The sequence below is a fragment of the Helicoverpa zea genome, chromosome 23 (assembly GCF_022581195.2).
Source record: "Helicoverpa zea isolate HzStark_Cry1AcR chromosome 23, ilHelZeax1.1, whole genome shotgun sequence".
Taxonomy (NCBI): Eukaryota; Metazoa; Arthropoda; class Insecta; order Lepidoptera; family Noctuidae; genus Helicoverpa; species Helicoverpa zea.
The window spans coordinates 9,283,833-9,306,201 of NC_061474.1; the positions used below are offsets into that span (position 1 = coordinate 9,283,833).

General features: G+C 35.4%; 1 protein-coding gene across 1 annotated transcript; it reads left to right on the forward strand.

Annotated features, from left to right (window-relative positions):
* Positions 1-1,137: 1,137 nt before the first annotated feature.
* LOC124641728 lies at positions 1,138-20,893 on the forward strand. The gene is made up of 4 exons (XM_047179894.1): positions 1,138-1,576; positions 8,183-8,251; positions 13,788-13,963; positions 20,149-20,893. The coding sequence occupies exons 1-4, from the start codon at positions 1,138-1,140 to the stop codon at positions 20,341-20,343; spliced, it is 879 nt and encodes a 292-aa protein (XP_047035850.1). The 3' UTR covers positions 20,344-20,893.
* The last annotated feature ends 1,476 nt before the right edge of the window (positions 20,894-22,369 follow it).

Below are 22,369 nucleotides of genomic sequence, written 5' to 3' on the forward strand. Positions count from 1 at the left end.
CGAGTCTCATCAATTTTATGGTCTCCATGCTAGTTTAATTACTATTTAACGTTATTTTAAAGCAGTTTTCATCGAGAAAAAGTCCGTTTCCTTTGGAAGCTAGTTTTTCTTTATTCCACTTCTTCTAATCTAGAGAAACGTAAATGTCTTGAAGCTGCTGTAATTAATATAAAAACAGCCGAGAGACGCTAATTAGAGGACCTTCCTTTTAGAGAAGTAAAAGTATGTTTAGTTTGGAGAAATAAGTACTACCATATTTCTGCATTCATTTCAATTTTTCTGACTAGGAAGTTTGTAATGAACTTAACTCATATTTTTACTTTCTTATAAATAAAGGGTTATTTCTTATGGTAAATAAAATTCGATACAATGTGTTTTATTACTGCTTTATAATCTTTAACTGCTATCAAAACTCAATCAAGCTTGTGCAACAAAATTCAACTTAAAAATTTCCCCTACCATGAAAACACACCTTTATTTCACTTTCACCTTTTACGAACGTAAACAAGCATTAAATTTCGCTTATCATTAAACTTTGAATAACCAAACTTCCTGTCTAATGGTCTAATAAATAATAAAGAAACAAAAACTTGCGGTTCGCGTCAGCAATAAAAGTTAAGTTATTTATCCGAAGTTTTAAACAAACAGATTAAATTACCCAAAATAAGGTCATACGGATTTTAAATTGTTTAGAATTCATGGACTTTCATTTCGTTGCCTATGTTGTAAATCTTAGTTTTAACCTGATTGTGCAAAAAAGAGGGTAATGTTTTTTGTCTATGTGTGGGTACTTCATATTGGCCAGTTAAATGACCACTAAAAGATAAAACTTGAATCTCAGTGTTTATTGAATATCTTTTCGTTACGGGTAGAAGCCAGTAACTCTTACAACCAGTTTTACTGAAGGGTTGCCCGGGTAACTGGGTTCAGGAGGTCAGATGAGGCAGTCACTCCTTGTAAAACACTGGTACCAAGCTTTATCCAGTTAAACTGGAAGCCGACTCCAACATATGTAGTTGGGAAAAGGCTAGGCAGATGACTATAGAAGATAAAAGTTACATCAACAAAAAACTTCCAGATAACTAAAACTATAGTAACTTCTATCTAAACCTATTAATTCTTGTTTCAGAAACCACAATGACGTCACCCAAGCCAGTACTCTTACAAGCCATCCTACTTCTCACCTTACTACAAAAAATAAACACTTTAGAAGACGGATACCTACGCTACGTCAAAGATGGCTGCTTCCTCAGAGGAGAAGCATTATCCTGTGTCAAGTACAAAGCCGTCAAAATAGCCAAAAACACCATTTTTGGTGATAACTTTAAAACTAATGAAACTATCAAAGCTAATAGTGTAGTCAGTCTAGTACCTTTAGATGAAGAAACTATTCAAGTACTAGGGATCAAGGAAAGTAAGGTAGCAGAAGTTGGTAGTGAGCCGAGAGGAATTTTGTCCGAATGGGCGGAATTGGCGAAGTACTTTATGAAGCTGGTGCAGGAATTCTTCAGGGTGAAAGGCTTGAAGGTCAATCTGCCTGAAGGCGCGAGGACTGTCGAAGTTGAAGATGATAGTGGTAAGTGTAGTTTGTTAGTACCTAAATAAGTTTGCAATTCTGAAGGTAGTCGTTTGACTCCTTACGCATTTGTTCATACAAATGTTATCGTGAAGGCTTGCTTGTCCTAAGTAGGCTACTATTGACAAAGAAATATGAACGAAGTTAACACTACTGCACATAAGTACAAAAGGCGTTAATTTACTTACTTCAGAATTGCAAAGTTACTTGGCACGAACTACATAAATGTTTCTTTATGTTCTTTCCTTATTGATTTTTATCTTCTAACTAAAGCTTTTCCATGATTCCTCGATCTTCGGTTTACTGATAATTTTAATATTGAGCTTTCAAAGGCAATAAAATAACTTTACACGAACTGAAGCCATCAATAAAATTACTTGATAGCTAATTATTAAATTAACTTCTGATATTGACAGGCATTTGAGAGGGTGCTGAACATTTATTTTGATTTAATATTTATTAGTGTTAAATAATAAAATAATATACTTGTTATCACTTGAACAAAATGATCTATTGTGACATGCAATATTTGAGGGTTCTCGAATTTAGTGTTAGGTTAAAACCGTTTAATGATAATTGGGGAATAATATCAAAAATATATAAACACCTACATAAATACAGGTAAGTGCCTACCGCTATCTACCTGAATTTTGGCTTTAATTTTATAAGTGATTCGTCTGACTATCGATGCTGGAATAGAAGGAAATGCGAGAATCCTGCCATGTTTCTTCTTCCATCTTTCTTGGCAATGGTATATTTTTAAACCATCCCGCAAACACTTCTCTTTATAGGCTGCTACATCTTAAAAATAATGGTGATAAGAAATAAACAACCTTTCGTTAATTTGATTACTGTCAAAACGTCACAAATTTTGACAGGCACGTCTATTGTAGTACACAAAATTGCACTTGACCTTCCAACTCAAAAGGGTAACAACGGGGAAAATTATAGTAAATTATTTAATTATAATTTCAAATTATTCACTGTTACTATACAGAATAATATTCTTTAATATATGCGGGGTTCTGTAGATCGTGATTTTTGATAAAATTCGGTTTAATTTTGTTGATTGTAGTTTAGTGTTAGTGTAGGGTAACACGAAGGTTAATAAGGTTGCTTAATGTGATTAAGTCACGTTCAAACGATGTTTTTAACTTAGCTAAAGTGTCGATTTATGAACTTGTTTAAAGTTATTTTTAATTTTGATGAATCTTTCACCTTAAAATTACTATTAGTAGAATCTATCGTTTATATTTATTGTTCAAACCACTCAATTACGACAATTTATTTTGGTAAACAATATGACCTGTCAATACAATTGACAGAAAACCATAGCCATTAACTACAGCAAAGAAAGACAATAAATAAAGAAATTGATTACCCAATTAGCGGCCAAAGGTTACCTTTGTCTAATAAAGTATCCAATGATCAGGGAGAACAAAATGACAATCGGGGATGTCATAACGGAAAATCTCTTAAGAAAGTAGAGTCGCCAAAATGCGAGTGTTCAGGGTACTAGGAACTTTACTAGCTCTTATATGCCTTCTTTGGAACCCACATATTTTTTGTAAAATCAAAAACCTTCGACAAATGTCTCAAGGAATCCGAACGCCTTGTTAGTTAGTTCACTCGTATCACATCGTTTCAGTTATGTCTATGTATTTGACCTAGAAGAAGACGCCTGACCTGTCTTTCTTTTGGCATCTCCGCTATCTTTTCTTTCTCCGTGACATTGACCCTCGTCACTACTAAATAAATACCTTATAAGTACATCAAATATTTACTAAGAAAAACATTTAGGGAACAAAATTAGGAGCTTGAGATCGATGCACCAAGTAATGGAGTGGACCAATTTATAGAGGTCCACGACTATTTGCTGAAGGAACCCTAATAAAAAGTTGGTTTACGTGATCCGGTGGCTTGTGGTTTGTTACTCAATCAATGATATAGGGGAATGCAGAAGATTCACATATTTTATTTATCTAAACACCCTTTAAAAATGTTAGGATTCTTTTGTTACTAGACCGGATTAGTAGAACCATATAGTAATATCTCTAGATATGCTCATGGAATGTTTTTTGTAGTTGACTATTCCTTGGAAAATTGTATGCTTTTTTCTATTTTATATTTACCTTCAATTCAAACCTGAATTTTTCCGAGTATTTTCCACTATAAAATCTAAAAAATATGATGACTTTATAAAATTTTCTTACTCAATTTACCTTCTGCGACATATTTCTGTATACCTATTCAACTCCCCATATTAGATACGGATGAACCGCAATATTGAAATACACAATATTATATGGAGCATAAATTAGACCTACTCGTTTGACAAATAATAAATTCCTGTAACATACTCATTTCTAGACTTTTCCACGAAGAGCCTATAATTTGAATTTGTGTCATTCAAGATTACTTAGTAATTGTGATGGGAAAATATTTTATATTTTAGCTGCTTTTGTATTCAGTTCATCAAACAAAAATTAGTTTCAAGAACTGAAATTACATAGTACTCGGAAGGGGCTACATTTTTCTCCTGAAGTCATAAATAAGGCTTAGTAACAAATAAATAAGGCACTAGCTCAAAATGGCAATCGCTTCATGTTAAGAGTTGATTCGCAGCCATATAATTGGTACAGGCTAAAATAGAATTAAAGTAGGTTGGGAATAGGCTCTGAAGATAATGAGTAGTTACTATGATTTGCAATTGCTTCAACTTAATAAAAGGGAAATTCTTTACTGCAGCGAAATGCGTAATATTTTCGGTTATCAATGCACCGATATATCTTTTCGGCAATTTGACGGCTGATTTTATGATTTTAATATAGTTTAATGTTGTTACTCAATCTGAGACAGCAATGTATTTAGTGTAACACAGGATCATCGTATACCATTGTTTATAATTATGTAATAAAAATAATACTCCGTAATTATGAGCTCTAATCCCTAACTTTCCTAGCCTATAATCTAGGCATTCTAACTTCATAATTTTCTAAGAAAACTAAGCTTCAAAGAACATTCTATAAAACCCTTTTCTAGTCTGTTTTCTATGATATTTGAAATTAAAATCCTTTGAACAATGTAGTGTAAACAAACTCGTCAGTAAGTTGTTGATGAAAAACTTTTACCGGCGTCAGAGAAGAGGTGTTATGTTTTTCTTGAGTCTTTCTTTGAATGTCGATAATATTATTAGGTATAATGTTGAAAAGGACTTAGCAAGTTTGAGCAGCAGACGTAATATGTTAAATATGTTAAGAATATTTAAACTTTTATGACAGGGGGTTCTATAGGTAGGTAAGTTACTCAATTGGGCCCTTAAATAACACCTACTAGTTGTTTTCACTCACGTGCCAGTTTAACTTCTTCGTGATGACTTATTATAGAGGCTGTTACAAAAGAAAACCGTATGTAAAACGGGCTTCAACGTTCCTTCAAAAAGATTTCATTTAAAAAAGCAATCCGTAAAATCACTTTCAAGATGACTACCTTTTTTTTTTTTAACGACGTCAAAAATCATCAAATGACCCCTCCCGCTGTGGGTTAGCAGCGGTGAGGGAGTGTCAGACTCTTACTGACTAAAAACCGTCGTTTTCCGTCATTGGCCTTTTATGTACCACGGCCGCGGTATCTCTTTCGAACAACTCGCAGTCAAGATGACTACCTACCAAATAAACTCTTTTTAATACTCTAAAACATAACGGTAAACGTTAAAGTACTAGCCTGCTTACGTAGACATTTCTATGACCTAGTAACTACAAAGGTTCAAGAATAAACTAAAATTAGAACATCTGACATTTTATCCAAGTCCACTTTGTAAGTCCTTTGATTAAAAATGTTTTGTAGGACAAGTTAGAAAACTCGCACACTGAAAACTTTTAGTCGGCCGATAGTTTGTTTGGACTCATAAATCAGTTTGAAGATGAATGGTAGTACGCACATTACAAAGATCAGGTATTTAGAAAGTATCAAAATTGAAAATCGTTTATTTTTTGGCTGCAAAACAGCACTTTTGAACTTTAGAAAATTTCCAAAGGACAGTCCTCAAAACGCCCACCCTTCCTATGTTTTTGCTGGGAAGTGGTGCAACAAACTCCCCAGCAACACATGTCTGTCTGTAGGTTAAAATAACCTTTGAACATTGTTTGATATATTTTGTATAAAATGTGTATATTACAGTATACAGACTGAAAAAACAAGATTTTCTTACAAAATATTTCTTTGGCAACTAACTGTCGGCCGACTATTTAGTCTGTAGTTTACTTTTATTCGCAGTTTATCTGTTTGGAATGCTGGCTGGATAAGCCGTCTTATCTAAGTCCTGTATTCTGTCTTTTCAATTGAAAATTATTTTTGCTGACTGAAGAAATGTTTTAGAAAGTTTTTGCTGTCATTTTCGGGAAACTGCCTTTAGGTTGCTAGGTACTTAAATAAACTTATCTTGGTTCATAAGTCTTTTTATCGTCCCACTGCTGGGCTGCGGCCTCCTCTCACACAGAGAAGGATTGAGCATTAATCACCACGCTTGCTCAATGCGGGTTGGTGAATTCAGACTTTGTTGTCCCGGTTTCCTCGAGATGTTTTCTTTACCTTTATTAAGTCTTTAGTGTCGAAATATAAATAAAAATATCTACCTACATAGTTATAGCTTAGAAAAATACATTGGTACTTGCCTGATCCGGAAACAAACCCGCACACTCATAGTTGAGAAGCCGGTGTAATAGACCACCATGACTCCAAAACATCAGTAGATCAGAACATCAAATTATTTTACAATATCTATACTAATATTATAAAGAGGAAAACTTTGTTTGTTTGTTTGGTTGTAATGAATAGGCTCAAAAACTACTGGACCGTTTTTAAAAATTCTTTCACCATTCGAAAGCTACATTATCCACGAGTAACATAGGCTATATTTTATCCCGGTACGGGCAGTAGTTCCCACGGGACGCGGGTGAAACCGCGGGAAAACGGCTAGTTTTATTTATAAAGGTCAAGTAATTTCCCACAACGATGTAGGGTGAAAGCGCAAGTTTGCGGTCGCCCACAAAAACAAACAGAGCAAGCTACGTCTGCGTCAGGACTGCCGTCACAACTCATCGATCCTCTTAAAATACATAAAGAGAGTCTTTACCTAATTGCTACCAGCTACCATTAGTTGCTACCAATTGCTACCCTCGTGGTTTTGAAGATATTCCGCATCCAAAGTTGACAGCCATTCTGATATCAGGATGGCTGTCACTTTTCTCAGTGTGAAGAAACGGACCAAAAGTATTGTGTTTTTTTTTTCACCCAGAGTTGCTACCTGATTGCTACCCTCCAGAATTAAATTTTGGACCACATCGATTACGCGGATAAAAAGATATTAAAAAAATGAGAATTTGCGCCTTGCCAAAATAAAACCACGAGGCTAGGAATTGGTAGCAACTAATGGTAGCTGGTAGCAATTAGGTAGCAACTCTCTATATGTATTTCGAGAGGATCGGAGAGTTGTGACAGGGATCCTGACGCAGACCAAGCTACGCCGATAATGATGTCGTTCACCCTTCTCGGCCATGTTTAGATTTGAGCTGTTTAACCTACGGGTGCAAAAGAGGGTAATGATGTGTGCATATCGACTTTGTGTGCCTTAGTCTGTTGTGGTGTTATTTATTGTCGTTTTGAGCTTTAAATAGAAAGAGTTATGTAGTTATGTAATATTAATTGAAACAAAATTCAAAGGTAAAAGTGAAATACGACAATATTATGTATTCACAATTACACTGCTATGAAAATTAGATAGAAAACTCTGTTTGTATTTAAACTTTTTTTGGTGGGAAATCATCAAATGACTTCTCTCTGTGGGTGCAACGTGAAGGAGTGTCAGACTTTTACTGAGGAAAACCCATCATGTTCCTTCTTAAGCCCTATATGTACCAGGGCCACGGTAACTCTTTCGGCGGCTCTTCTCGGCCTCGTTGGTCTAGTGGTCGCAAACGCGGCTGCTGTGCTCGAGGTCTCAGGTTCGATTCCCGGGTTGAGCCGAAATCGCTTTGTGGCTTTTCTTAAACTTTCACAAAGCAGCCCGTAGTCTGGAAGTTGGTGATTGATTCACCCGTGCATCGGAGAGCACGTAATGTCGGTTCTGCGCCTGATCTCTTTCCGGTCGTGTCGGATTGCCGTCCCATCGGGATAAGAGAGTGAAGGAATAGTAAGTGCACCTGTGTCTGCGCAAATGCTCGTGCACTATAATATGTCCTGCGCAGCTGGCTGTTCTTAAGTGAGAACAGCCGCCGTGGCCGAAATCCGATATTTTTTTTATACTCTTTCGAACAATCCCGCAACCCCGTCCTATTTGTGGTTGAAATTATCAAAATTTGACATTTGGTCTGGTGGTTGCCATTTCATTTTGAGCGTCATTGGTGGTATTTTACTGCATACGTTTTTGACGTATATCTTAGTGAAAAGTTCAAATGCAATTTTCATTTAATAACTCTAAAAATTTAAACTATCACGTACTTCATAATAGACGCGGATAAAACAGTTTTACATCAAAATAAGATTTGGTTTTCCTAATCACCTTTAAAAAGGCAGATTATAAAATTATCCTTTTTCTTTGATTCCCAGATAATGATGACGAAGTTAAATCTGAGACTAGAAGTATCCAGAAACGCGATATCGGTCATTCAAAATCAGGTTCGTATTTTCAAAATTTATATAAAATACTAGCCTTTTTCCCGCGGTTTCACACGTGTCCTGTGGGAACTACTCCCGTATTGGGATAAAATATAAAGTATGTTACTCGGGAAGACTAGCTTTCCAAAAGTGAAAGATAGTAAAATAGGTCCAGTAGTTTTTGAGTTCATCCATTACAAACACACACATAAAAATACGATTTTTTACTCTTTACAACATAAGTATAGATAAAAGTCAGTAATAAAACAAATAAATTGAAATAATATGCTCAAAAATTTGGCACAAAATGACCAAAGTTTGAAACTTAAAAATGTTTCAACGGGCTTAGATTTTATTTATTGTAAAGTTTTTTGAAAAATTACGGCAATTTTCTAGCTCTGAACAAAAATATGTCGTTACTAAAGATATGGTGAAAATTTATCTTGTTCTGTTGGTCTATTATTGTATTATTTTAAGTAAAGCTAGGTACTTCAGTTTTGCAAGAATTGTAAGTATAACTGGACTTTCCTTATCATTGATAAAAAATGAACAATTCATATTGAATTAATTGTTTTCCGCGGTTTCACCTGCGTCCAGTGGGAATGATTTGACGTATACCCGGATAAAAATCCAAATGCCTTCTCTAATTATTGAGCTATTATATTAATATATTATTATTAATACATATTACATTAGAGAAGAAAACTAAAAAAAAAGACTGCCTCTACGGGGTAAAATATAGCCTACGTTACTCGGCTGTAGCTTTCCAACTGTAAAAGAACTTTTCAATTTGGTTCGGTTCAAACAAACAAAAAATATTATTCTTTTTTATTAGTCAAGATTATGTGGAACATAATGTTTACCTTTATGAAATTCGTTAGTACACCAAGTAGTTTTATGAGAAATGTACAAAATATGGAAAACTTTCAACCCTTAATATACTAGCGGTCTATAGAATAGAATCCAAAAACTTATCCCATTCGACCAATGCTACACTTTAGTTCTTATTCACAACAATACTTCAAAGAGCTTTTTTAACTCTTGGCACATCAAGAATTTGTAACTTGGCCAAATAAATGTCAGCCAGTTTCTTTAAGTTATTTCTGCGGTGGTTTCAGAATATTTCTGTTTGTAGTGCAAAACTGTTGGCAACTTTCTTACTTTGAGGTAGTGTCACACTTATCAAAGACTAGCTTCAACCACCGGTTTCTCTCGTGTCCCGTGAAAATTGTTTCGTGTACCCGGATCAAAATCCAAATGCCTTCAACTATTATTGAGATAATATGTAAAACTGAAAACAAAAAACAAATATGTCCAGTATTTCGGGAGGATAGGTAGTTCGTTGAAACAAAGAAACTCTTCAGTTTTATAATGTTAGCAAATACATATAGCTACGAATTATTGATTATGACATAATATTGGAGTTTTCAGTGCGTTTGTGATGAAGTTGTTAAGTGATCAAAAATGTAAGTATAGGTGTTGTAAGACGATATCTGTTAAGTGGAATACTACCTTTATTTATGTAATAGGTATAGCAAAGTATTAATTTTCGCTGTAAATTAAATTTAGAATTAGGTATTGAAATTGAAAGCTAGTTGAATTCGAATTGGATCTGCGATTTACAGTATTGTATTTGGATAACTTTGAAGAAATCGTTTTATTTTAGTTATTCTGCAATATCGTGATATTTTGTTCAGATATTTGAGAATATTTTAATTTGAATAGTCGAGACGAAACGTATTACAATTGTCGAAAAATCTAGGTGGCTATTTATAACTTTATTTCTTTGTATTTTTTGTTCCATTTTTCATTATTAGTTTTTCTAGTATATGAGGTACAGAAGTATATGAATAACTATCTATCTTTATACTGTTTCTTGAGAAATTAACGTTACTTCAACGCCATTTCTTTGTGTTTATTTATTTTTATCTCTTATTATCTATTGCACACTTATCAATTAATACACTATTAACAAATACAGTTTATGTACAACGGCGAGCTTAACCCAGAATTGGGTTCTCTTACAGCCAACTTTAAAACCATAGAGATATCTAATAGAAGTGTATGAAGATATTTTTTGAGGCACTGAATATAATTTTACATAACCTTTTTTCATACAAACACAAGATGATTGATTCACTTACAAATACATAAGTAGGCTGTGTAGTTTACATAGAACCATAACTTATTTGAACAGATTTTAACAACCAACCCAAAAATCGGGGCAATTATCATAAATAATGACCAAGACATTGCCACAACCATGAACCCACGGGGTCACAACTATTGAGGTCAAGTCGTGAGACCTGACCCCTTTGGGCAGATGTTTCCGAACTAAACTGTGTTTGATAGAATTTTACGTTACAATTGAATTGAGGGCGTGTAATGGGAATCGGTTGCAACTGAGTGTAATGGTTTAATTGGTATTTGATTTGTTTTGCACGAGTTTGATGTTTAAGTAAGTAATGTTTTTAATGGTAAAGGAGATCATTCAAGTCTCGAACATTTTGTACCCAAAAATGAAAGTGCCGGCCAGAATAAAAAAATAGTAGATTCTTGTAGAGGATAATGCCCTGAAGATTTTTTACTATTACAAGAATTGTCTACAATTAACCCCTAGACTGCTATTTGACTTTGAAAATCCTAAAAAATCCCACAATGTTTGGAGTATTACATTACGGCCCCAAACTGGAGAAGCCAGCCGCTGCCTTCAAACGACTCCTGCTTAACCTGGGAAGTCATCAAATGACCCCCCTCTCGCTGTGGGAAAGTCAGACTCTTACTGACTAAAACCCATGATGGGGAAACCAGGGCCGCGGTAATATTTTCGAACAATCCCGCAGCCTCGGTAGGCCTTGTCCCCGCAAAAATATCGTAGGATTCTTGTCGAGGATGCCCTGAAGATTTTTTACTATTATAAGGAACGTTTTCGGTTAACCCTCAGACTGCTATTTGAGTTTGTCGTGAATAAAAATCTATACTTGAATGTTACAGCAAATAACGTCCAAAGTATTTTTTTTACTAATTGAACGTCTACCATATACCCCCCCCCCCTGCTACACCGAGGAGACTTACTGATTTAAACCCATCATGTTCCTTCTGATATTCTACCGGGGCCGCGGTAACTCTTTCGCACAATCTCGCAGCCCCGGCAGGTTCTGACCCTGGTGGGCCCCACTAGGGTTTGCTGACTGTCTGAGGAGGGCTTGGGTCAACGCTCGCCGCCGACACGGGCCTGTAGTCTCCAAGGCGGCGAAGGGACGATGAGCCTCTCTAAACTCACCGCCCACAGACCGACGTCTACGGTGGCGGGATTCTTTTCGACACCCGACGCGCGTGGTGTCTTCCACGTCCACCTCAGCGGCTGGGATGAGAGGCGCGAACTCTCAGTTAGGATTATCGCGGCCCTGGTTTCCCCATGATGGGTTTTAGTCAGTAAGAGTCTGACTTTCTCATGGCGAGAGGGGGGTCATTTGATGACTTCCCAGGTCGAATAGGAGTCGTTTGAAGGCAAAGGCTGGCTTCTCCAGTTTGGGGCTGTAATGTAATGCTCCAAACATTGTGGGATTTTTTGGTATTTTCAAAGTCAAATAGCAGCCTGGGGGTTAATTGTAGACAATTCTTGTCATCATCATCATCTTCCTGCCCTGTTCCCAAGTCATTTGGGGTCGGCGCAACATGTCTTTTTCTTCCATTCCTCTCTGTCAGACGTCATACTTACATCCACTCCTTTTTGCTTCATGTCTTCTTTCAGGCAATCAATCCATCTTTTCCTCGGTCTACCTCTGCCTCTCCATCCCTCCACATTCATACTTAGCACACTCTTTGTAGCATGCGTTTCACACCGTCTCATCACATGCCCATACCAGGACAAACGCTGACCTCTCATTTTCTCTGTCACTGGCGCTACTTTCAGGCTTCCTCTGATATACTCATTCCTCACTTTGTCCATTCTGGTAACACCACACATCCATCTCAACATTCTCATCTCTGCTACATGCACTCTTTTCTCATCCTTCTTTTTCAATGCCCAACACTCTGATCCATACAGGACGACAGGTCTTATGACGGTTTTGTAGATTTTGCCCTTCAGTTTGAGAGGCATCCGTGGGTCACAGATAGTGCTAGTTACCTGTCGCCACTTCATCCATCCAGAATTGATCCGATGCGTAACGTCCCTGTCCACCTCACCGTCACTTTGGACGAGTGAACCAAGGTACCGGAAGTCGGAGCAGGCTGGTAGGGGCATGCCGGCTAGGGTTATGGCCATGGGTCTTGATATACCGCCAAAATCGCAATGCAGATACTCAGTTTTGCTCTTGCTGACCTTTAACCCTACCGTCTCCAGTCTTAGCCGCCATGCTTCCAATCTGCTCTGGACCTCTGGTCCACTCTCCCCCACCAAAACAATGTCATCGGCGAAAAGCAATATAAATAGTAAAAAATCTTCAGGGCATTATTCTCTACAAGAATCTACTATTTTTTTCTTCTGGCCGGCACTTTCAGTTTTGGGTACGAAATGAATGTTCTCCTTTGGCTTCGATGGGATATTTTATTATTTACAAAACAATATTGTAATGATCATTTGAATAACTCATTTTGGTCCTGTTGAAGGTGGTCAAATAGAATGACATCAATTGTTTAGTTGTAATTGTAACAGTAGAGTTCAAGGTTCTATTCCCAATCTCGGAATTATTTATTTGTATTTGAAAAGACAAAAAAGCCATCGCATTTGCAAGCTGCTACTTACCTGTAGTACCTACCTGTGGGAATGAGAATATGAAATTTCATCTCAATCAGTTCAGTCTTTTAAGTGTAGAATGTGTGAAGAGGGAATGAATAAAAAAAACTCACTTTCACGCTTGTGTTAGTAAGGATAAGAATTCATAACTTTATTTAATCCTTTTGCAAAGTAAGCGTGATAATATAAAACCATTAGAACAATGAGAATAATCAGTTTTAAGATAAAATCTCTTGAAGAGAACTTTAATCATAAGTTCAAATACTTTTTAGATTATAAATCAAAAAGGCAATCTGCTATTCGGGTGGAATTGAAAATTACTTTTCATTTTATAGTATTCACTAGAAATTATGCTTAATCTTCGGATCTTATTTTCTTTCAAATCAAAAGTAATCTTGAAAATCTACTTTAAAAGGTGCTTGATAATTATTTTTCTTCATATCTTTTCGTGGAATATATTTTGCTATTCTCACTATTTTTTCAAGAGCCAATATTTCAAGTATTTGAATAAAATAAAATTATCCTTGTGAAAGGGTAAAATCATAAAAACCTGTTCAGCTAATTTCACAAATTGATCATTTTGTAACTTACATAGGTATACACATTGATCAAAATTTAAAGTGTATTTAATATTATGCATTTTGATAGCTCTGCCTGCGCCAAACATGAGAAGTACTTCAGACACCCGAATAAAAATACATTTTTCAATACCAAGATAATCCAACTCAGTTCAGCAATTTTACCACTCTATTTATTTATTTATTTGCATATGCTCAATACTACCTTTTAATTACATTACGTCCTTCTCAATTCCAGCCCGAGGCAAGAAGAAGAAGCTAGCAGTGATCATCCCCCTACTGACCTTGTTCGCTGTTCTGAAGATGAAGCTACTCCTCATTCCAATCCTGCTGTCGGTGCTGCTCATCAAGAAACTGCTGCTGATTGCTGCGTTGCTGCTGCCGAGCTTGCTCAGCACTTTGAAGGCTTGCAAGGTATGTATTTTGAAGAATAAGTGTCTTTAAAGCATTTTCAAAATCAAATCAAAATCAAAATCAAATTGTTTTTATTTCAAATAGGCCTTTGCAGGCTCTTATGAAACGTCAAATTAGTTGCACGGTTCCAAAAAGTTGGTCTCATGGAGAAGAGCCGGCAAAAAACGTCGTTTTATTCGTCTGCCGGGGCTGTGGGGTTGTTCGAAAGAGTTACCGCGGCCCTGGCACATAAAAGGCCTACGACGGAACACGACGGTTTTTAGTCAGTAAGAGTCTGACACTCCCTCACCGCTTCTAACCCACAGCGGGAGGGGTAATTTGATGATTTTTGACGTCGTTAAAAAAAGCATTTTATTCGTTAATTCTGTAGAAACAACCAGCACCGGGATAAAAAGAGCTTATCAACCTTATCAGACTCTAGCTAGATTATCTGGTTTACCAAATTACGTTTTTAAAATAAGTACAGAGTGCTGATTCCGAGTTTTTTGAGCGTTCGCAACTCGATCCGTAATTATAACTCTATTGAAATAAAGAGTCGTATGCTGCGTCACATGATTTAGGTATAACATCTTCATTCATTTTGCCGGTTAATAATGTTTACACTCGCAAAAGTGAGCGCGACTGTAATACGACCAAGTACCGATGACAGTCTTTATTAAATAAACAATTCAAAGATAAGTGCTACGCCATTCAATGGTGTAATAATCTTCGCATCGAAAAATTTAACTTGCAAAACTCGCACTAGGCACTCAGTATTGTGACTATTTGTGACATGTAAAGGGACAGCAAGAACTGTACTTAAGTACTTAATACTTTCGCAATTATTGATGTTAGTAATTATTTGCATTATTAACTTTTTAGTGTAGCTACAGTCAATTTGTTTGTGAAAAAAATATTAACCTACTATCTACGTTGTTATTCTTTCCTTATCAGTATGCTCAGGAAGTAACACTATAGTTACTCAGTCCAAAATAAAATAAATAAAGAGAAATAGTTTAACAACTTCCCTACATTTTCAACCCGTTTTTCGAATTTTCACTTAACACAATTAATTATGCTTGGTAATTCGGCTCCATTTCCCGGTTTCCGAGCAAAAATGCAAATTAATTTAAACGAGAGTCGACTTTCTAGAACCTTCTATTTTTGTGTGCATTGTTTAATTAGACATTTTCTTTTGATTTCGTTAAGGAAATTGCTAGAATGGGCTATTTTTATGTACACGTGGGGGTATTTGAATTTTCTCAATGAAACCGACCTTTCTAAAGTGTTGTTCTTGATCAGTGGAAATATTTACGCTTGTTATTTGTTTCTGGTTCAAAAAAAAAACTCATTAAAAGAGCTATAAGAAATTGGCTCAAACATAACATTTATTTAACAGTTTGATAAAAAATAATTCAATAAAAAAACTTCAAACAAATAGCGCGGCATTTTGAGACGATTTTTCACCATAATTATGGTTTTATAGCTAAAATTAATGTGACATAGCGACCACAAAATGGCCGCCTGCCTTAAATAGTGGAATGACGTCACCTGCTGAGGCTGTTGTTCGTGGTTAGCATTTTAGGCGAGATTTAATGCTTTTAGATAAAATATGAATTGACCCAAGCAATTATTTTTTTTTTTTACAATATTCGCTCACAATTCTTTACTGTTTAGTAGAAACATTATGTGTGATTTTACCAGTGTCATATGAGAGCAACATTTGTAGTGTAGGGCACCCAGTAATTTTCAAAAGAACAATTTTTACTAAAATATTAACACCAACACAATATTCTCTCTCATACTTTTAAAATTCGAAAAGATTGGTACAAAAGTCAATTTAAATTGAATCTGTTTGGTTAAAACCAAGTTGATTCATTTATTGCTTGGTCTGTCGCAGTTTCATTTCGTGTCGAACCAATTATTGGTACCAAGCACGGAGAAAGAAATGATGAGCGGAGATGACATAAGGAAGGTAGGTCAGGCGCCTTCTTGTTGGTCACAGTAGCGTTGGTAGGTACAGTAGGCGTAATCAAAATGATCAGTTACTAGAATTAAAGAGGCATACGGGTTCCTTGTCAAATCACGACCAATTTGATAAAGATGGTCTTGATGGATTGGTGATTTTATGCTAGTCTGAAGTTCTAAAACAGTAGCGTCGCCAAAATGCAGAGGACTGCTGTGGGTTTTTTTTAAACCAGGGTGGGTTCCAAATAAACCCAAAAAACAGATTTAATTTGAAAGAACCCTAATATCTATTTAGTTCACACATCATCATCAATTTAAAAGTCCAGCTCTTGTCGGTGCAGCTCCTTCCATTTACGCATTTTTTAAGGAAGTTCAGGAGTTGGCGCTAGATTTAGTTCACTAGTAACTGATAATTTTGATCACTCTTACCGTGCATATTTGACCTAGATGAAGGCCCCTGATCCACCTTATGGCATCTCTCATCTTTCCTTCCTCCATGGTCCCAAGCAATTACAGTCCGAATCCTCATAAAACCGTATTGCAGTTTTAATTAATCTGTGTATTGTCGATAATAATAATTAATTTTAGACTTGAAAGTGATCAGTATTATTTTGTTTGTTTATTTAGTTGCAAAGTTCAATAGATTGTTTTTACTATGTAGTTTGAGTTTCAAGAATTTGTGCTTTGATCATCCCTTCTTTGAGATTTAGGCTTAGGTACTTTGGTTTATTGAAATATTTTTTAAAGTACGTATATTCTTTATGTTTGAGTGGATATTTTAAAGCTCACGATAGTTATATGCTTTTCCCTCTCTATTCGCTGTGTGCTTTTTTTATTGAATTAAGTATTTGCTATAATAGCATAAAGAATAATTTACTACCGTTAAGTCTAATTGAATTTTTAATCCTCAGTAATCAATCCGGCCATATTTTTTTTTACAATATAGATTATATTATAGGTATATAACAATCATTACAATTTTTGCTAGCTTTTTTTCCGGTTTCAACCGTGTTTTGGGAAACTATAACAGTTTCAGTGATTTCAGAGCATTTTGGATACAAACACACAAACAGTGTTTCCTCTTTATGATATAACGATGACATTTTACATTGCTTATATTATTTTTTTTTCGGGACACCTTTTCACACACGGTCGGTTAGCCCCATGGTAAGTTATTAATTAACTTGTGTTATGGGTGCTAACACAACCGATAAACTACATATATACATATTTATAAATACATATTGTAACACCCAGACCACGACCAACAAGCATGCTCATCACACAAATGTCGACCGAACCGGGAATCGAACCCGGGACCTCAGATTCGGCAGTCCGGCTTGGTGATCATTTCGCCACAGAGGTCGTCATATGATTCAGTATTTCCTTAAAAAAAATACTCAAAGTGATCTAAAAGATAATTTACCTATGAGTAATGTTTTAGATTCTAAACCCAATCCTAGCTTCTTATCAGGCACTTCGGCGCAAACGCATCAAAATAAATAAATTTATCTGAATCCACTTGATGCGAGCTTTCACAGATACGGACGTCCTTGGTACCAAATTGTTTTTATTTTTTATTGCAGTTTTTTGTTTGTTTGTCTGTTTGATAAATTTGAATCTGTATTACTATTCTCATTCTGAAGAACTAATTAAAAAGTAATTCTAATTTAATAAATATGTAGGTTTGATTAGTTTGATCAATATATTTGATTTGTAGTAGCAGCATAGCGTATCAGTAATAGATATTTTTTTTATATATAATTCTTTATATTCAAATATAATTGGTATTATCCATTATCTTTTAACCGACTTCCGAAAAAGGAGGAGTCTTGATTAAATTGCGATTTTTTATGTGGCTATAAAATTGAACAATTAATTATGTTAAATAAATAATGTCGGGACACCTTTTCAGACACGGTTGGTTAGCCCCATGGTAAGTTATTAATTAACTTGTGTTATGGGTGCTAACACAACTGATAAACTACATATAGCTACATATATACATATTTATAAATACATATTGTAACACCCAGACCACGGCCAACAAGCATGCTCATCACACAAATGTCGACCGAACCGGGAATCGAACCCGGGACCTCAGATTCGGCAGTCCGGCTTGGTGACCATTGCGCCATAGAGGAGTAAAATAATTAATCTTGGATTAACCTATCTATCAGTAATATCAATCTCTAAAACGTATAAGAGGAACAAATCCAAATAATATTGCTAGTTTCATATAAAAGTTCATATATTGAGCTTAGCACTTGTCAATTCAATGATAAGCAACTGATTTCATGTTTTACATGGTGTAAGTAGTTTATATGCATTGTGCAATATGAGTCTGTTTTGCTGATTCATCGTACAATAATAGTCATGATGGAAGTAAATTTGGTAACCTTTTTGACACATCTAAAGTCTACAACCTAAAGCATTGGTGTAGTTTTTAAATATTAATTATTTTGTCTCAAATACGAAAATCTTTTTATTTCAAATAGATTTTTGCAGGCTCCTAATAAAATAATGTTTGACACTGTTGCACGGCTCAAACATATCTTTCCATAGAAAAGCCCTAAAATATTGCAAACGAAAACGAAGTAAAAACATGCCCTCTTTCTAGTTTAGTTGGATAAAAATATTCCTAACTTCACAATACCCAATTATGACCAATACACATCCCATGCGCATTATAATCTCCTTGTATGTCATTAAAAACCTAATTAGCCCACTCAAAATGCAAAATCCCTTCCCACAATGCAAACTTTTCACCAAAAATAAATCTTTTAATTTCCGACGCTAGAACACGTAGGACACCCACGTATCGTCAAAATGAATTGCTGAAATCCGTGATGCAAAATACTGGACCATCTGTTTCGTGCGTGGGTAACACTGGTTTCAAGCCCACGTCCAGACACGTTTCACTAGAACTTTTTTTTTAATGGAAAATAGTAGTTTTTGATTGTATTCTTGTTAATGTTATGAGCTTGCTGTTTCCCGGCTTGGACCCCGGATTCGCGTATCGTCGAAACTATAGGCCGTACCGAGATACACATATGTTACTCGAGAAGAATGTAGCTTTCCAACAGTGAAAGAATTTTTAAAATCAGTTTTTGAGTTTATCCATTACAAACGAAAATATATAATATTTTTCCTGTTTATAATGTTAATTTATATGTTACTAAGGGTTACTCCAGATACACTGAAAGTGGTTTCGGAACTTTAGGGTAAAAACAAAGTATTAGTATACATAGATAGTATCTAGTTAATAGTAAGCAAAACAGTTTGAAATAATGACTCTATGATTGGTGCAGGTTTCTTTATAATGTGCATATGAATATATTTTTTGTTAAAACATTCACATTATCTACAAATTATTTCTAGGTATTTTGATTGAAACAAAAGACTGGTAATTTAGAAGTTTTCGCCCTTACTTCTGCGAAGAACAAAGAAAACAAATAATTATGAATTCAGTGGGATTGTTCTTAATTGGGATATTATTTCTGTTAGTTTGTGTCATTATCAAAACTGGTTGTTGAACTAAAGGCTATGGGTTCAAGTACCAAGGTCGGACATAGGGTCATTGAGTTTTATATAGTAATATAATATTTTTTTATTGGCAGCCTTGACTTTGGATTTGAAGGGCAAGTTCATGATAGTTTCGGAATGTTAATTGGTATAATTCTTTTCAAGTAGGTATACTGAAGGTTTAAAAACCTCATAATATATTTTTTAGGTTTACTTTTTTTCCGATTCTCTGAATAACACACTATATACACTAAACATTTTATTCGTAGATAGATTGTAGACATAATCCCACCTATGTTTTTTGTCATATCGCATCAGCATCAGCTTTTACCAGACATAGTGTACCCAGACGGACAATTAAATCTATATGGGAGACTTTGACATTAAAAACCTTGTTTTAGAGCCACTCACACGAACATATAGGTAACAGTTTAGTTTCAATGTAATTTTATCTCCCTTATGTAATGTTTTTTCCGTGCATAAAAGATCACGTAAATATCGGCCCTGCAGTTGATCTCTCTCCAGTCGAGTTGGATTGTCGTCCCATCTGGTATGACTGTAAGGTTGTGCGTAAAAAAAAAAAAGTTGATGAAGAATGCACTTTTGTCTGTATAAATACTGGCGCACTATAATATACGAATCCGCCGTAACCAGCCTTGCATGCTTTATACGTTTGTATGTTTTCAAAACCATTTGTTTTTCTTCTTCCCCAGCACTCTCACCACCCGATGTCCTACTCCTACTTCGGCAGCAGTGACTCCAGCGACTACTCAGCGGACTACAACAACAACTACGCGTACTCCGCTAGCGGGGGCTACGGGAAGGACTGGGCGTCTAACAGGGCTTACAACATGAAGCATAGGCCTACGCCCTCGCCGGCTTATATTACTGCACCTGGAACTGTTTAACGCCATTTTCTTTTTAGTTTAAGATACATAGGTCTGTTTCTCCATTTGTTGAATTAGGAATCATCATCATCTCAGCCATAGGACGTCCACAGCTGAACATAGGCCTCCCCCTTAGATCTGCACAGATACCTGTTGGAGGCGACCTGCATCCAGCGTCTTCCGGCGACCTTTATAAGGTCGTCTGTCCAGAATTAGGAATGGATCGGTTGTATTCCAGCCAAGGCCAAAAAAATATCAGAACGGAAATTAATGTTTCAACATGACTTCATATTAATCGCGCTTTTCTTAAGATAACTCGTTATTGAGGAAGGTATAATTATGTTTCATAATTATGTTCTCAAATTATGAACTTTCTTAATTAGGTATCTTTAATCAGAAATGGTGAAACAGATCAATAATATAATTTATTTTGGATGAGAGTTATATTTATTGCTATGATATAATGTTAAGTCAATATTTAACTGTACTTATACTGTACCTCCCCACTCAGAGACATTTGATGGTTACTTAAGCCATTCCTTAGTGAAGGATTTGTATGACATTCCGTCACTAAGGAGTGACTTAAGTAATCATTAAATGTCTCTGAGTGGGGAGGTAGACTTATTAATTATTTTGAGCATGCGCGTTATTGATTTTGAATATGTGTAGGTATTTGATTTGTGTTTTGCATAGTAATAAATACTTATTTCCTTCGACACTTCTAAAAAACTTGAATGTAAACCTTGTATCGTTTTCCAATAATTAAATACCTTATTAACATTTTTAACAATTACAGAAAGTGACAATTAAAAAGCGTTTCAAAATTAAATTTCCCAAATGGCTCGTGACGTCACCGTCCATTCTCATTACAATGCATCATTACTCGCCGCGGACACGTGATGATGTCACCAATGCATGTACAATCAAGGACATTAATATCTGAGCCACATGACAGATAATAAGGCCGATTTTCTGTAGGACACTCTGACTAGTATTTTTTGATCGATTTTTTTTTGTAGGACGTGTGCGTTGCACTATTTAATTGTTATCAGTGTGTACTATTTTTTTTTCCTACAAAAAAATATCGGTATATTGGAGGTGGGCACTTCTATTGCTTTAACCTGCATGATAAAACAGGTAGAAAAATTACAAAGGTCAGCATAAAAAACGTTGAATGAAGGGAGTTATTATTTAACGTCAAACCTAAGAGGATAACAAACATCCGAGTTTGTATTTATCGTGAAATCAAATCAATTCAATCACGTGTAGTAAATTTATTTAATCTTAACCTGTTTACCTTGAAACTTTTACGTGAAAATTCACAGTACACAGTATTCAATTGTTTTAAGAAAACTGTCGTTTATGTCGTCGATAGAATTAGCTTAATCATTATTGTCCGCGACTGTACGTACGTCAGTTTGGTGACGTAACACTGCAGTGTTGGAAACTTTAGTCACGTGACGCAACGGAATATGCATGAGAATACATGCCTGGTTTTTGTGCATTTGTGAAAAGTTTTTTGAGAGTTAAAAAAGTTCCGGTTATTCTAAAAAGTATTTTTACTGGGTTTGATGTCCAAACAATATGATAACTACGGTTCATTCGTAGTAGTTTTACAGTTGACAGACTTTTTTTCATAATGTAAGCCTGTGACTAGATTTTCACGTACTTCACATAACATAAGTGTCACAAAGAGTGACATTTATGTTATGTGAAGTACGTTATGTGTGAGGAAACCTTTCTTTATTAATATTTGTATGTATTGTATTTATAATTCCTATGCTCTGCAGCATAGAGCTCTTGTCAAATAAGTTTTCCGGTCTGATGTTAAGAGGTGGGAAATGAAAAAAATTTGAGGTCACCGCTGCATTTATTTTCATATTTTTTTTTTTCATGTGCTGGAACTAAAAATTGCAAAATAATTTTATTCATGTGAATGTATGGGCAAAGTAAACTAATTATTTTTATTTAAATATCGACTGTGTATTTATTTAGTTCATAATTGATAAGAAACTGTAACTATGTTTAGGATAAAAACTATTTATTG